Source organism: Vipera berus (genome assembly GCF_964194415.1).
Source record: "Vipera berus genome assembly, chromosome: 3".
Taxonomy (NCBI): Eukaryota; Metazoa; Chordata; class Lepidosauria; order Squamata; family Viperidae; genus Vipera; species Vipera berus.
In genome coordinates, this window is record NC_138204.1 from 189,850,530 (window position 1) to 189,864,563 (window position 14,034).

At 38.6% G+C, this 14,034-nt stretch overlaps 1 protein-coding gene across 1 annotated transcript in view; it reads left to right on the plus strand.

Annotated features, from left to right (window-relative positions):
• Positions 1-14,034, plus strand: part of SLC26A7 (solute carrier family 26 member 7) — a gene marked incomplete at both ends in the record, with an annotated part of 54,924 nt that overhangs the window by 22,035 nt on the left and 18,855 nt on the right. The window contains 5 exons of the mRNA XM_081325614.1: positions 4,448-4,600; positions 6,359-6,441; positions 10,327-10,474; positions 10,628-10,741; positions 12,765-12,842. Coding sequence (XP_081181740.1) covers positions 4,448-4,600; positions 6,359-6,441; positions 10,327-10,474; positions 10,628-10,741; positions 12,765-12,842 — 576 coding nt within the window. The remainder of the gene's footprint in view (positions 1-4,447; positions 4,601-6,358; positions 6,442-10,326; positions 10,475-10,627; positions 10,742-12,764; positions 12,843-14,034) is intronic.

Genomic DNA, 14,034 nt, shown 5'->3' on the forward strand with positions numbered 1-14,034 from the left:
CACAAGATGTCCTTAATAGCATGTACAGTCTTTTTGCAGACTAATATAATATAAGTCTTTTATCCAATTAATTCATTTTAGTAGTAAATAGGGTAGTAGGTCCCCGTAAAAATAAGCAATAAAAACTTTTTAGTGGCCCAAAAATTTCAGAGGTACAAATAAGGTTGCTTAGTTATTTAGCTTAGTCATTTGATTTCTTTTGAGGATTTAAGGTTGTAAATCCCCAAGTAAGCAGTCACCGATCTTTCAAGAAGGGGGAAAAAGATTTTCAAGAAACTCCCACAGGAAAGTAATTAGGGAAGTAAGAAGGGTAAGGTCTTACCCAAATCCTCCAGATTGCTTTGTTGTGCTTGGTAGTGATTTTGGCTTTCGGCAGGGAACAGCTTAACATGGCCGATCTCTTCTTCTTTGGGCCAGAGGAGTAACTCCGGATCAAACAGAGGGCTGCCGCCCTTCCGTGATCGAAGAGAGAGCCTCCTCACGGTGGTCGCCCCTCCAGGGTGACTTTTAATCGTTTGCAGGGTCCTCCGAGGGAGGAAGACCGGACAGCTGGGTGAGAGCTTCTCCCGGAACATCCGCCAGCACTGCACACGCAAACCGGAAACCCTATTTTTTGCTTTTTTAATGGCACAAAAATCATGCTTTTAAAATGTAGATTTTTTATGTGGCATTTAATATTTAATATATTGGCCAAAAGTAGAGTCTTTATTTTTATTAGAAAAGTTATTTCCCTTTTAAAGAGGCTGTTCAAAAGCAGGGCAAAATTTCATGTGCTGCATGGGAGTGGGGCCAGTACAAGTAGTCCTCGATTTACAACAGTTAATTTATTGACCGTTCAAAGTTACAAAGTAAATTATGACCATTTTTCACAGTTACAACCTTTACAGCATTCCCATAATCACATGATCAATATTCAGATTTTAGCAACTGGTTCATATTTATGACCATTGCTGTGTCCCAAGATCATGTGATCCCCTTCTGAGATGTTCTGACAAGCAAAGTCAATGGGGAAAACAGATTCACTTAACAGCTGAGTTACTAAAGAGAAATTTGACAAATACTTCCCTATTCTGCTCAGTTTTTATTTTCTTTTAATCCACTTTTCTTTTAATCCAACATAATTACAGCATGTTGCTTTTCTTTACTTTCTTCTACAATCTTCACTTTTTTTCTTTTGGCTTAAATGTTCTTGGATTTCAAAGAAAGAATTATTATTGTGAATGAAATGGGGATAAAGAGCCATAAAGAAAACAAGCCAATAAACATTTTGTTTTATATATAATAAGATCATAATTCAACATGAACCATGAAATGTATATGGAGAGAACCAACCTATTCTGGAGACCCCTTGTGATTAAACATCACAGATTTATATAAAATTGCAAAGTGGTTTAACCACAAGCCTAAATAAAACATCTCTTTAATATGTATTTTGTCTGATGAGGTTGGTGCTTCTACTATGGTTCTTTCTGTGTGCTACAGATTCAGAAGTATCCTATGACTCTGTGTTGCTTTTTTGTTGCACCACCAAGTAAATTGTTATGTACTGAGACTGTTATAGCTGACATTAACTATATTGTTAACTCTCTACGATCTGAGACTAGAAATACCTATGCATGTTGGGATTGGATCTAGAAATTTCTGCAGAAAAAGTTATTCTCTAGCTGTGGCTCTCCATTAAATATATAGCAACTGTGGAAAGTGAAAAGCTAGAAAGAGATAAAGAGGCATATACAGAGGTGTCATTCTCAATTTTGGCTCATGTACTGAAAGTATTATTGTACATATATTGAAGAGAAGTAAGAGTCATTGGAGCTTTTTGTATGGATTATGGCAGACTAGATGTCTCCAAAGGAGTAGAGACAACATTATGGCTGGAGAAGACTGCGATCAAACCGGTCAGTCCTAGAGGTGATCAACCCTGAAGTTGAAACTAAAATTCTTTGGCCACCTAATGAGAAAGAAGGATTCACCGGAGAAGAGCCTAATGCTGGGAAAGGTTGAGGGCAAGAGAAGAAAGGGACCACAGACAATGAGGTGGCTGGATGGAGTCACTGAAGCAGTAGGCATGAGCTTAAATGGACTCCAGAAGATGGTAGAGGACAGGAAGGCCTGGAGGAAGGTTGTCCATGGGGTCGCGATGGGTCGGACACGACTTCGCAACTAACAACAATACACACACACACACACACACACACACACGCACGCACACACACAGAAAAATATGAGCTCATTCCAGACAGATATCACACTTACATGGGAAAGGATCGTGTCACATCCATTTTTTAAAGTTCCTGTTTCCAGCTCTACTTCGCTATGGAGAATGTGGAGATATGCAATATTAAAAAGAAAGTATGCAGCTTCCAAACCAGCTTTTTCAAGACAAGGCATGGCAGGATTCCACTTGACAGCTGAAATGCTGTGTAGCATATTTTCTGAAAATAAGAAGCTAAACATATATAAATAATTCTTTAAAAGTGAATGTTCATATTTAGGACCCGAACTCTTATTTTTCTTATGAACAAGTTTCTGAATTAGATGATTCAAGACTTAGATTTAAATTATGTTTGTAAAGCAATTTCGTTCTGAATTAGTGTTGTGTTTGGCTGCCAAACGTTGGAGAAAAACACTTTTTGGCAATTTAATGGGGCCTTTTTGCCTGTAAAATTGGATTTGTTAGCATAGGTTCCAATCTTTTGAATAAACCTGTTTGCTTTGATTGCTGCACCCATTTAGAGTTTCAACCTTAATTGCTTTTCTTTGCAGTTATACTTTTTGGCATGCTAACTCTATGGAGTCATTTAGCATGCCAAAAAGTCTTAGCATGCACTATTTAATGAATGGCTGAATTATACAATTGTTGGAGCCCTAATGTGCATATCTGTTGGGGGTGTACTCTGCCAGCTCAGTCTTACCATGTTCATGACCCATTGTTTATCCTGAATCTCATAAGAAAAAGTGTTTGGGCTTTCCATTCTGAAAATAAATTTTGATTTGAGGTCCTGAGATGAATTTGCTTTTCTTTGATGATTGGATGAATGTCTACATTAGTTTTGAAAATATTACCTAAGCAACAGGTGATTCTTTTTGTGTTGCTGTGATGATCTGTTGAATTGATTATGATTTAATTAAATGTCAACAAAGAATATAGAAGAACTTTGCTATCCTTTGATTTCACCAAGTGTTTTCCTCAAGGGTCTTATTGCATTTTTGCTGAAAAGTCCAAAATTCCCTACAACAACTTACATGGGCTGAGAAAGTGATTTTTCAGTTCTGGAAAACTAGAAATGGCAGTCTCAGTTTCTTCGTGTTGTTGGGCAAGGGCAATGGCTAATAAGAAGAATAAGCAGTAAAGCTTGATGGCAGAGTTCACAGCAATCTGCAAGCCACCAAATTACCTTTTTGTTGGTAGACGTCATCTTCACTGGAATTATCATTAGGACTCTGTTTAGGTTCATTTTACAGTCTGGAATGATATAGTGCAGGGGTCTTCAAACTTGGCCCTTTTATGACTCGTGGACTTCAACTCCCAGAATCCCTCAGCCAGGCACGCTGGCTGAGGAATTCTGGGAGTTGAAGTCCACGAGTCATAAAAGGGCCAAGTTTGAAGACCCTTGATATAGTGTCTTCTGCTTGAGCAATGGGTTGGGCTAGACCTCCAAGGTCCCTTCGAACTCTGTTATTCTATTTTGTTCTGAATTCCCATAGAGCTGTTGCCTTTCCTTGGAGAACCTTAGACCCTATTTTTGTGTGTATTGAAGGTGAGCTTTAGAGCTTGATATTGCTGCCTTTCTTAAACTAAGCCTTGATTTGTTTCTCTGCCATTAATGGCAGATTCTTCTGTAGCTCATTGGGTATAGGTAGTGATATTCCATGCTATAATTATTGATGTTTTTAAAATTAATATTAATTTTGGAAACTGTTACAAGCATAGTTAACTCAACTTGCCACGTCAGTTGTCTACCTTATGTCTTTTACATATTAAATAGTATATATTTGTGTTCATCTAGACCAGAGGTCCCCAACCCCCAGTCCATGGACCAGTGCCGGGTCACGACATGCCACCAACTGGGCCGCACAAATAAGGAAACCCCATCCATAGGTCCCTGATGCCCAAAAGGTTGGGGACCTCTGATCTAGACCTCTGTAGGTGTATAAAGCCAATATTAAAGATTCATACTGTATTCCAGAAGATTAAGAACACCCCTGGAAATTACAGGAAAGATGAAATATTTAGCAGAAATTAAGCCCTTCTCTTTTCTCTAATAAAGATTTGAACTGGACATGCATCTCTTCAGGAAAAAAACACCTCTATTATTTATGGAGGGCATAACTGGATCCAATTTATAATATTCAGGATTAGGTGTCAGTATCAATAACTTCTCCATATCTGAATGTATCTTTGACTATTGCTTATTTATAGGGTATGATCTTTCCTTTCATATAGATTTATGCCTACATTTTTGAAAACTTCAGATCCATTCAGCTGGAAACTGTGCTATTGTCTATATCTAGTATTGCCGTACTAGTTCTTGTTAAAGAGCTAAATGAAAAATTTAAGAAGAAAATTAAAATGGTGCTTCCTATTGATTTGGTTCTGGTAAGTATAACTTTTTAATAATTTGCTACAGTTGTTGGCACCTTCTGCTTATTTCATGAAACAAATATTTAGCGTTGTAATGATGTTATGATAAATCTGCTATAAAGCAGTTAGAATATTGATCTTCAAACTTGGCCCTTTTATGACTTGTGGATTTCAACTCCCAGAGTTCCTCAGTCAGGCACGCTGGCTGAGGAATTCTGGGAGTTTTAGTCCACAAGTCATAAAACGGCCAAGTTTGAAGACCTCTGAATTAGACTCTATCCTTAGTCATGGCAACTGCCAGGATGACCCACACACTTATATGCACACAGACATACGTGAAGGTACTCCACAGGGCACTGTTGCAGGAAGAAAGGAAGGAGTGCTATGCTATGTATCATTTCTAAAAGGAAAGGCATGACAAAAATCTAACAAATTCACGAGCAAGCTACAATTTTATTTTATAATATAATATATCATGATATAGGATAATTAAATATTAAAATTTCCAGGAAGCACCGTAAATAAATAATTTTAGAAAGCTTGACTTGTTTTAAAAAAAATCTTTTCCTTCTCCCTGTAATAATCAAATAAACAAAATGATATTGATAAGCAGCATACCTCAAAGTCCACTGCCACAAGATTTGTATAGTGTTTCTCATAAAACGTCTGAGAAAACATTATATGCTTCTGAAAGAAAATGATAATAAAGATTTAATCAATATTGTTTGTGCCCATTAGTGACTGTCAGGCAATGTTGTGATATATAAGGTAGGATAATTAATTTGAAGAATGCCCCAATTTGTTTCTCATAAAAATGTCAGATGAGCTAGCTACATTTAAATCAATATATACTGTGGCTCCAATGTAAAGATGTATAAATTTAATGCCAAATCACCATTGTTAGGCAGGCTAGTCTAGGAATAATAATAATAATAATAATAATAATAATAATAATAATAATAATAATAATAATAATAACAACAACAACAACAACAACAACAACAACAACAACAACAACAATAATAATAATAATAATGTTGGAAGGGGACCTTTGAGGTCATCTAGTCCAACCTCCTGCTCAGGCAGGAGACCCTATACAGTGCTTTTCACAGTGCTTTTTTTGTAAAAGAAAAAGGTGCCGGAACTCACACACGTCATACAACCCGCCTTGCCTACCCTACAAGGTTCCATCCAAAAAAGGTGCCGGAACTCCGTTCTGAGCGTTCTATGACAAAAAAAGCCCTGCCATTTCAGCCTATGAAGACATTTTACCATGTCCTTTCCTGGGACTTTTACATACTTAGAAAGGACGAATACACTACGATTATATGACTCCTACCTTTTTTTTCTGGTCCCACAGCTACCGGGACTCTAGAAAGTGTCTTGGGAAGGCTAGGGACTCTCTTGAATAATATGAGTTAGGATATAAAATCCTGATGAGTGTGGAGAAAACACCTTTGGAATTCTAAAATATATTAAGGCATGTCACAGAAGGAAGCATTGGCCACAAGGCTCCCAATGTATTTTCCAAGAAGCTATGTGGTCTTTGGATCAAAAAAGATTCCTTTATGTCTCGCCTAAACCCAACAGATGAGGGCATCATAACCTGAGTCGATAATTATGGTACTCAACTATGATCCATCTCATAGTTGGCTGTATAATTGGTCTTAATCCATATTTCTAAGAAAGTAGAAAAACAGTTACGCTACTTCTTATATTTTTTAAAAAATATAATCTTGTTTCCAATCAATCTTTATTGTTGCTTGACAATAGGTAATTGCTACATCTTTCATCTGCTATTCTGTTGACATGGAGCATAGTTTTGGCCTGGAAGTTGTGGGACATATCCCAAAAGGGTAATGTGTCTTCTATAAATAAGCTTTTGTGTTTATGTATATGTGTCTACATATAGAAATGTAGTTTTTTCTTACCCAGATTTTATAGTCCTTAGTTGTTAATGTGAACTAAGCAACAAAACAGTTGAAGAATGAAAATAGAAGTACACAGTTTGCATTAATACAAATGATAGCAACATCTCAGAAGAAGAAATTAAATCAGAATCTGGTACCTAATAATTCTATTTTTTAATAACATATCACTATTGGTAAATGTTTTCTGCATCTCTTAGAGTGAACTTTCTGTAATTAGTACTGTTGTGGCCCCAAATACATAGAGTTTTCAAAGGGATAAATCAAATGCTTTTAAATTTATACATTCAATAATAAAATAATCTACCCTTTGTTTTTCACTTATGGACTATTCTCTCTTGGGTTACAGATAGGGCTTAATCTTGAATGGAGAAATTTGACATTTAGATCTACTTCTTGTGCCTCCCTGCTACTTTCACAGTAATTTATTTCAGTGTTGGGAAAAGTTGAAGGCTGTGCAGTGTTCTCTGCCCCCACACATCCCCAGGACCTGAAATGCATTGAAATAATCAGGAATTACTATAAATATATTTCCTTTCATTGGACTTTGTGGAGGCAGGAATGTTTTTTGAAAGGAGAAAAACATAACTGGACAAGGGATTGGATTTATCAGAACATTTTGTTTTTCCAGCACCCACATTTAGGTTTTGTTAAAAGACACTTTAAATTTGAGAATAATTGTCAGTGAATAAGGTAAGAATACAATTTTTATTAAAAGTTGTGCGCAGCATTTGAAAGAGGCGAGTTAAAGCTTTGGTTTCTTAAAAACATTGTGTCCTTTGCATGGCTTGCTTGCCCACTTTATTTCAGGTAGTCCTGAAGTTACAATCATTCATTCATTTAGTGACTGTTCACAGTTACAGTGGCACTGAAAAAAGTGATTTATGACCGTTTTTCAAATGTACGACCTTGTGATCACTTTTTGCGGCCTTCAGACTAGGAAATTCAATGGGGAAGTCAGATTCACTTAACCACTGTGGCGATAAAGGTTGCAAAATGGGGCAAACCTCACGTGACAACTGTTTTGCTTAGCAACAGGAATTTGGGGCTGAATTGTGGTTGTAAGCCGAAGACTGCCTATACATGTCCTCCCAGCCACTTTATTTACTAGCAGTCCCAGCAGACGTGCCCTGTTGCATATATGTGTACTCCCATGCAACCAGTTTGCAGCAGTTGTGGGTTCTCCAATTATTATGAACAGGAGTGCTGTGCTCATATATTAGTTCACTTTTTTAAAGTATCTCTTTCAAAGGCTTTACATGAACCCATTAGTTAATATGATAACTTTGAGAAAGAAGGCATACAAACATGATATCAACCACCCATATTTTTTTAAAATGGTAAAATCTAACTTCAAACTAATGGGAGAACCCTCATAACTTTAGAATTTAATGTTTCGGAAAAGAACCTGACCTAATTCCTCTGCCCATTTGGTTCAATCCAAACCTGAAAGAAAATAGTTTTCAAGAGTACTTCAGGTTAAATGAGACATTTTTCTGTGCAAACATACAAATGGCTATATAGTTTTGAAGTGCTGCAAATAGCTTTAAAACTATAATAGGGAGATTATATAAGATCAATAATTCCAACAAGTTTGGAAGTCAGGTTAAGTAAGATCAATAAGAATAAGAAAAATCAATAAGTCATAGCTATTTACAATTGTATTGATATTTGCTTTTTTTTCAGCCCCTTTCCTTCACCAAACATAGATTCCTAAAATAAGTTATGTGTCATGTGGACTTCTGTTTTGAGAAGCATAAGTATAAATATTTATTTCTCTTTGGACCTTAGCCAGTGGCAAATCTTCATCAGTTTTTAGACCTGTTATATATCTAAAATGTTTGAATTCTGATTTCAGAATAGAAAATGGGTTGGAGTTTCAGGTCCCAAGTTAAGTAAGCACTGACATTATCAAGAGGAAAATGATACATAACAATAAAACTATTAATAAACTTTGTTCCTGGATTCCTTACTGTAACGATGCATAGAGTTAGTCCTTGATTTACAAGCATAATTGAGCCCAAAATTTATGTTGCGAAGTGAGACATTTGTTAAGTGAGTTTTGCCCTATTTTACAATCTCTCTTGCCACAGTTTGTCAACTCCACGTCTTCGCCGGGGAAGCAAGCACTCAGGAAGAACCACGACGGAGTACGGATGACTGGAAAGAGTACCTTTAATAGCAGGATCTCTAAACATTAATAAAGTCAGCGTTGGGAACCACTCGTCCCAACGCTTCTTTTAAATGTCTTTACTAATTGAGTAATAGCCCCACCCGTCAGCCCCACCCGTCAGCCCCACCCTCCTCCACGCAGACCAGCATCTGCGTAAAACTCCACCCCTCTATCCTGTCGCCCCACGCCCCGCTTCCGCCTCTGGCGCCGAAGTCCATACTGCGCGCAGGAAGGTGTAAGTACAATATCCCCCCCTCTCACCCCCTGGAATCCCTAACGTGCTCCCCTCCACCAACCTGGTGTTTTGGCTCACACCCGTTTCAGGCCGCCGCACAGCTGTTACGGCTGGCGCGGCTTCCCCATGTGTGACGAGGCCCGCTGCCGGCCGCCGATCAGCCGTGCGAGCAGGCGCGGCCTTGGTGTTGACGCCCGGGGTCCTCGTTAGCCGCCGATCAGCTGGTCGAGCCGGCCGCCGATCAGCCGTGTGAGCAGGCGCGGCCCGGGTGTTGACGGCCGGGGTCCTCGTTAGCCGCCGAGCAGCTGGTCGAGCCGGCCGCCGCTCAGCTGTGGGAGCAGGGGCGGCCCGGGCGTTGACGGCCGGGGTTCCCGTTAGCCGCCGAACAGCTGCTCGAGCCGGCCGCCGATCAGCCGGGGGAGCAGGCGCGGCCACGGTGGTGACGCCCGGGATCGTCAGCAGCCGCCGAGCAGCTGATCGGAACGTTGTGGCCGGAGCTTTCTTCGGCCGCGGATCAACTGTTAGGAGCCGAGCAGCTGTCGGACGTGGCTGCGGCTGTGGCTGCGGGCTGCGGGCGGCGACCGGAACTCCCTCCCGGTGAGCATGTCGAGCCCGAGGGGCTTGACACAGTTGTTAAGTGAATCACTGCAGTTGTTAGGTTAGTAATATGGTTGTTGAGTGAATCTGGTTTCCCCATTGACTTTGCTTGTCAGAAGACCGCAAAAGAAGATCACATAAATGTGAGTCAGTTACTGAGTGTCTGAATTTTGGTCATATGACCACGGAGATGCTGTAACAGTCGTAAATGTGAAAAACGGTCATAAGTCACTTTTTTCAGTGCCACTGTAACTTCGAATGGTCACTAAATGATCCATTGTAAGTTGAGGATTATCTGTACTAATGGAATAATTCTTTCACAAACAATCACTATGGAGATGCCAATGAAACAGAGCAAAACTAATCAATCAACAAGAAAGCAAGCTGCAAAGTAGGCCAGTTAAATTATTCTAAAATTACAAAAAAACATGGTGGCAATTGAGATTGAGACTTGCACACAGTTATCAAGAAATTAAACTGTGCCTGAGCTAACATTTAAACTGCATAATCCAGGTCATGCTCTTAGCCTTCTGCTAATTTAGGAACAGTTTAACAGTTTTTAAGAGCACAGAACTGAGCACATAATTGATAAATAGATTCAGTCAGTCTTTGTGAATTGGACACGATGAAACAGAACAGCAACAAAAATGCAGTACCTATAATGCATGGGCCTTTGCAGGTTCTAATGATACTCATAATAGTAGAATAATGAACAGTACAGCTGATTTCTCTGGAATATTCACAGCAGCTTTACCACATTCTTCAGTGTGATATTTTCTGCCATCTAAAAGTATCCTTTCTTTTACAGCATACCAGCACCAAGGTCTCCACCTTTGAATATCCTCCCTGAAGTAGTGACAGAGGCTTTTGGAGTTGCATTAGTTGGTTATGTGGCATCTCTAGCTCTGGCCCATGACTCTGCTAAAAGATTTAATTACTCTGTGGATGATAACCAGGTAAAAAATAGCCTTAAAATTTGCCTTCAGGATGCATTTATTTGGGGACAGTGGTATAAGAAATGGGAAGGCAAGTGGACTTCAGTTGAGGGTATTTGATTCTATGGGCCTTTGGTCTAGCCTCTTCCTTATTTTTTAAAAAAACTTTTTCAGGAGTTCTTGGCTCATGGCCTCAGCAATGTGATCCCTTCATTTTTCTTTTGCATACCAAGTGCAGCAGCCATGGGACGAACTGTACTTCTATACAACACTGGAGCAAAAACACAGGTATTCCTACTGCCATGATGAGCGCGTGGAGACAGTGGCCTATATAGAATGAATATTCAAGTCAGAGAAATATTAGATGTTAATACATTATCTTTAAAAATCCTGCATGTCTTAGTATGATTAAGTGTTGTGATTCAGGGTCAGCCTGTGGGTTCGGCAGTTGGGTCGGACGACTCAGAGGAGGAGGGGGGTGTTGAAGACCTTGCTGAGGGGGTTGAAGATCTTGCTGATGATAGCCCTCAGGCAGGCCCCTCCCACTTGGTCACCATGGAGACCCAGCTGTGTGAGCCTGACAGTGTGGATGAAGATGACCCACAGCTGGCCCTGTTCAAGGACGCCTGACGCAGGAGGAAGTCAAGTAGGAGTAAACAGAGGAAGGCAATGGGGCTTCTCGGAAGGAGAGAAGCCACGCCCTGAACTCTTTATAAAGGGAATGTGTGGGGAGGGCTGGTTTGCTGAAAGCAACCGCTCAGATAGTGTTTCAAAGCTCCTGTATCTTGGTTCGTGTCTTGTTTGTTTTTGTAGTAATAAATTTGGCAGACGTAATTCCAGCCTCTTGCCGTTTGTAAAGGGGTTGCCTTTTCTGCAGGGCCGGTAGCAGGCTGGTACAGAACATTAAGAACCAGATCAGCATGATAGAGAAACTTTAAAATTTATAGTACTTATTCATTTGGCATTTAGAGCAGTGTCACACTTATGAAAGGGATGTGCTCCTATAGAAAATAGAAATTTCATTCCTTTCCTTACTTCTTCGCCAACATGATGCTCCATACGTTGGAGAAACTTTTGACACAAAAATTTCTCATTACATAATTCTTTTTTAATATGCAAAAGGAGAGAGAGAAAGAGAAAAAAATGAAGAGCTGTTTTTGATGACAGTCATGTATCTTCTATAATGTATCATCCAGTGTAAAATTCTTGAAGGAAAAACAAAGTTTACTTAAAATGAAGAGTTAATTGGCCACATCAAATACTCTACAGTCTGCAGGGTCCCTGGTGCTCTACCAAACTAGGTAACACCGTACTGTACAATAGGGGTCTTTAAACTTGGCTCTTTTATGACTTGTGGACTTCAACTCCCAGAATTTCTCAGCCAATGTGCCTGGCTGAGAAATTCTGGGAGCTGAAGTCCACAAGTCATAAAAGGGCCAAGTTTGAAGACCCCTGCTCTACAGCTTGATATACAGCTTGATCATGATTTATCAGTTGTTCCTTGTATGTACACTGAAAGCTTATGCATTGGAGACAAATTCCTTGTGTGTCCAATCACACTTGACCAGTGAAGAATTCTATTCTATTCTTAGTCAGACTAAAAGAAAAGGGTAACTTCTTTAAGAAAATGCAAATTATGCTCATGCAAATAAATTGAAGCATTTTTTTTAAAGTAAAGACTTAATTCGCTAACATATAGAAACATTGCATAGCTCTGGTATTAGTATATTTGTAACTAAAGCAGGGTTCTCCAGCTGAAGATTTCCAGATATATTAGATTTCCCACCACAGTCAAGTCATGGTAGCTTCCAAGAGATGGTTTTGTTACATATGCATCTGTACAAATGCAAATCCACCCTACATGATTTAAATGAAATGAGGATGTTCACCAATATCTGTGGATTTCAACATTTATACAGATACAAGTAGACAGTGAACACATTGTTATTTAAAAAAATACAACTTTACATCTTTGAGTTTTCCTCTTTAAAGCTGTTCTTTAGTAAGTAGTGTGTCTGAAATAACATTTGCCACTTTTGTGTTTATGTTGCATATACTGTTATTTGATAGATATATTTTCTTCTTGAGTAATGTAGGGATACCTATAATAAGGGAGAATATTAATTTATTCACCAATGTTTCCAACTACATGAGAGAGCCAAAAGTTTCTTTCTCAGCTCTTGTTAATTTTGTATGTCTACCGTGGTTTGTTATGCTCAGCAACTTTGAGAAAACCAAGGACTTTTATTTTATGGTTTAGAATCTGAATAATATGATTATTTATTTATTTTTCCTTTCCAACTCTTTTTAGGTGGCTTGTCTGATATCTTGCATATTGGTGCTTGTGGTTATTTATACAATAGGACCAATGTTATACTGGCTACCCATGGTACATTTCTTTTTTTTTCTTGTTATATTTTTCTTTTTTCTTTTAACTATTATTGTGTGCTTATTATCTAATTACATTATCATCATCATCATCATTATTATCATTATTTGGATTGTATAACTATTTAGCTTAAATTATTATTTCTGAAAATGATCATTCCATTTTTCTTTAGGATTCCATTAAAAAAAGGGATATTGCTGCATGCCAAGAACAAATATGTGAAAAAGTACTCTTCATTTTGCTTGGATAAGAACAGTGGAACCTATTGCAGGAGCTTAGATATTGTGCACCTACTACCTAAGATTAAAATAGGCTGTAAGGATGAGGTGGGGTTTTTGGCCCCAGCACAAGAACATAATTTATTCTTCCAGTGTATAAACCGTGAAGCACTTATTTTTTTGCTTAAAAAAGAAAACACTTTTTGTGTAACAAAAGTGCTTGCAAGGGGAGCTAGGTGAAAAGGAGAAAGGAAAGGAACTGTAGGGTAATTTGCTTCTGCTATTTGGCTGGTTTAGGTTGGATCTGCTTAGAACTTTGATGGGAGACCACTGAAAATCACTGAGCTATAGGCTACATTGGGAAGTTTTTTTAAAAAAAAATCCCAAAAGAAAGCAGTGGTTCACCACATCCATATAGCCATTTGTCATATGTTGTTTTAAATTTCTGGTGCAAAGATGGGACAAAATAAATATTGTTGCTTTTTATAATATGCAGAAGGAAATTCCTCTGCATGCGGTGAAGCTTATTTTTACATATGTAAGTGCACTCAAATTGCAGATTCATTCAAGAAAAATCATAAAATCCAAGAAGGTTGTCATGCACAGGTGGAAGATATGATTGCCAGCAGGTCATTATCTTAATAATGAATTGTTTTTGGTTGGCCACCACTGAAGAAAGGAAATAGCTGGAGCTTATAAAAAAATTACTTGATTAATTAATCACATTTATTTAGCAGCTGATCTCACCAAAAGCAGCTCTGCACAGCACACAACAATCGGATAAAAACAAACATCGATCCAATTTTAGTTGTAATTATCCAGCTCTTCATTAGGAGAATGGGGATTAACCAGCTCAATGGAGCTAGACTGGGTTCACCTATCATGTTAAACCATAATCTCGATTGTGTTAAGGTGATGGAGTCCAGACATTCCATACTGCGCTGTGGAAATTGTTGCTTGTTGGAAATTGGCAC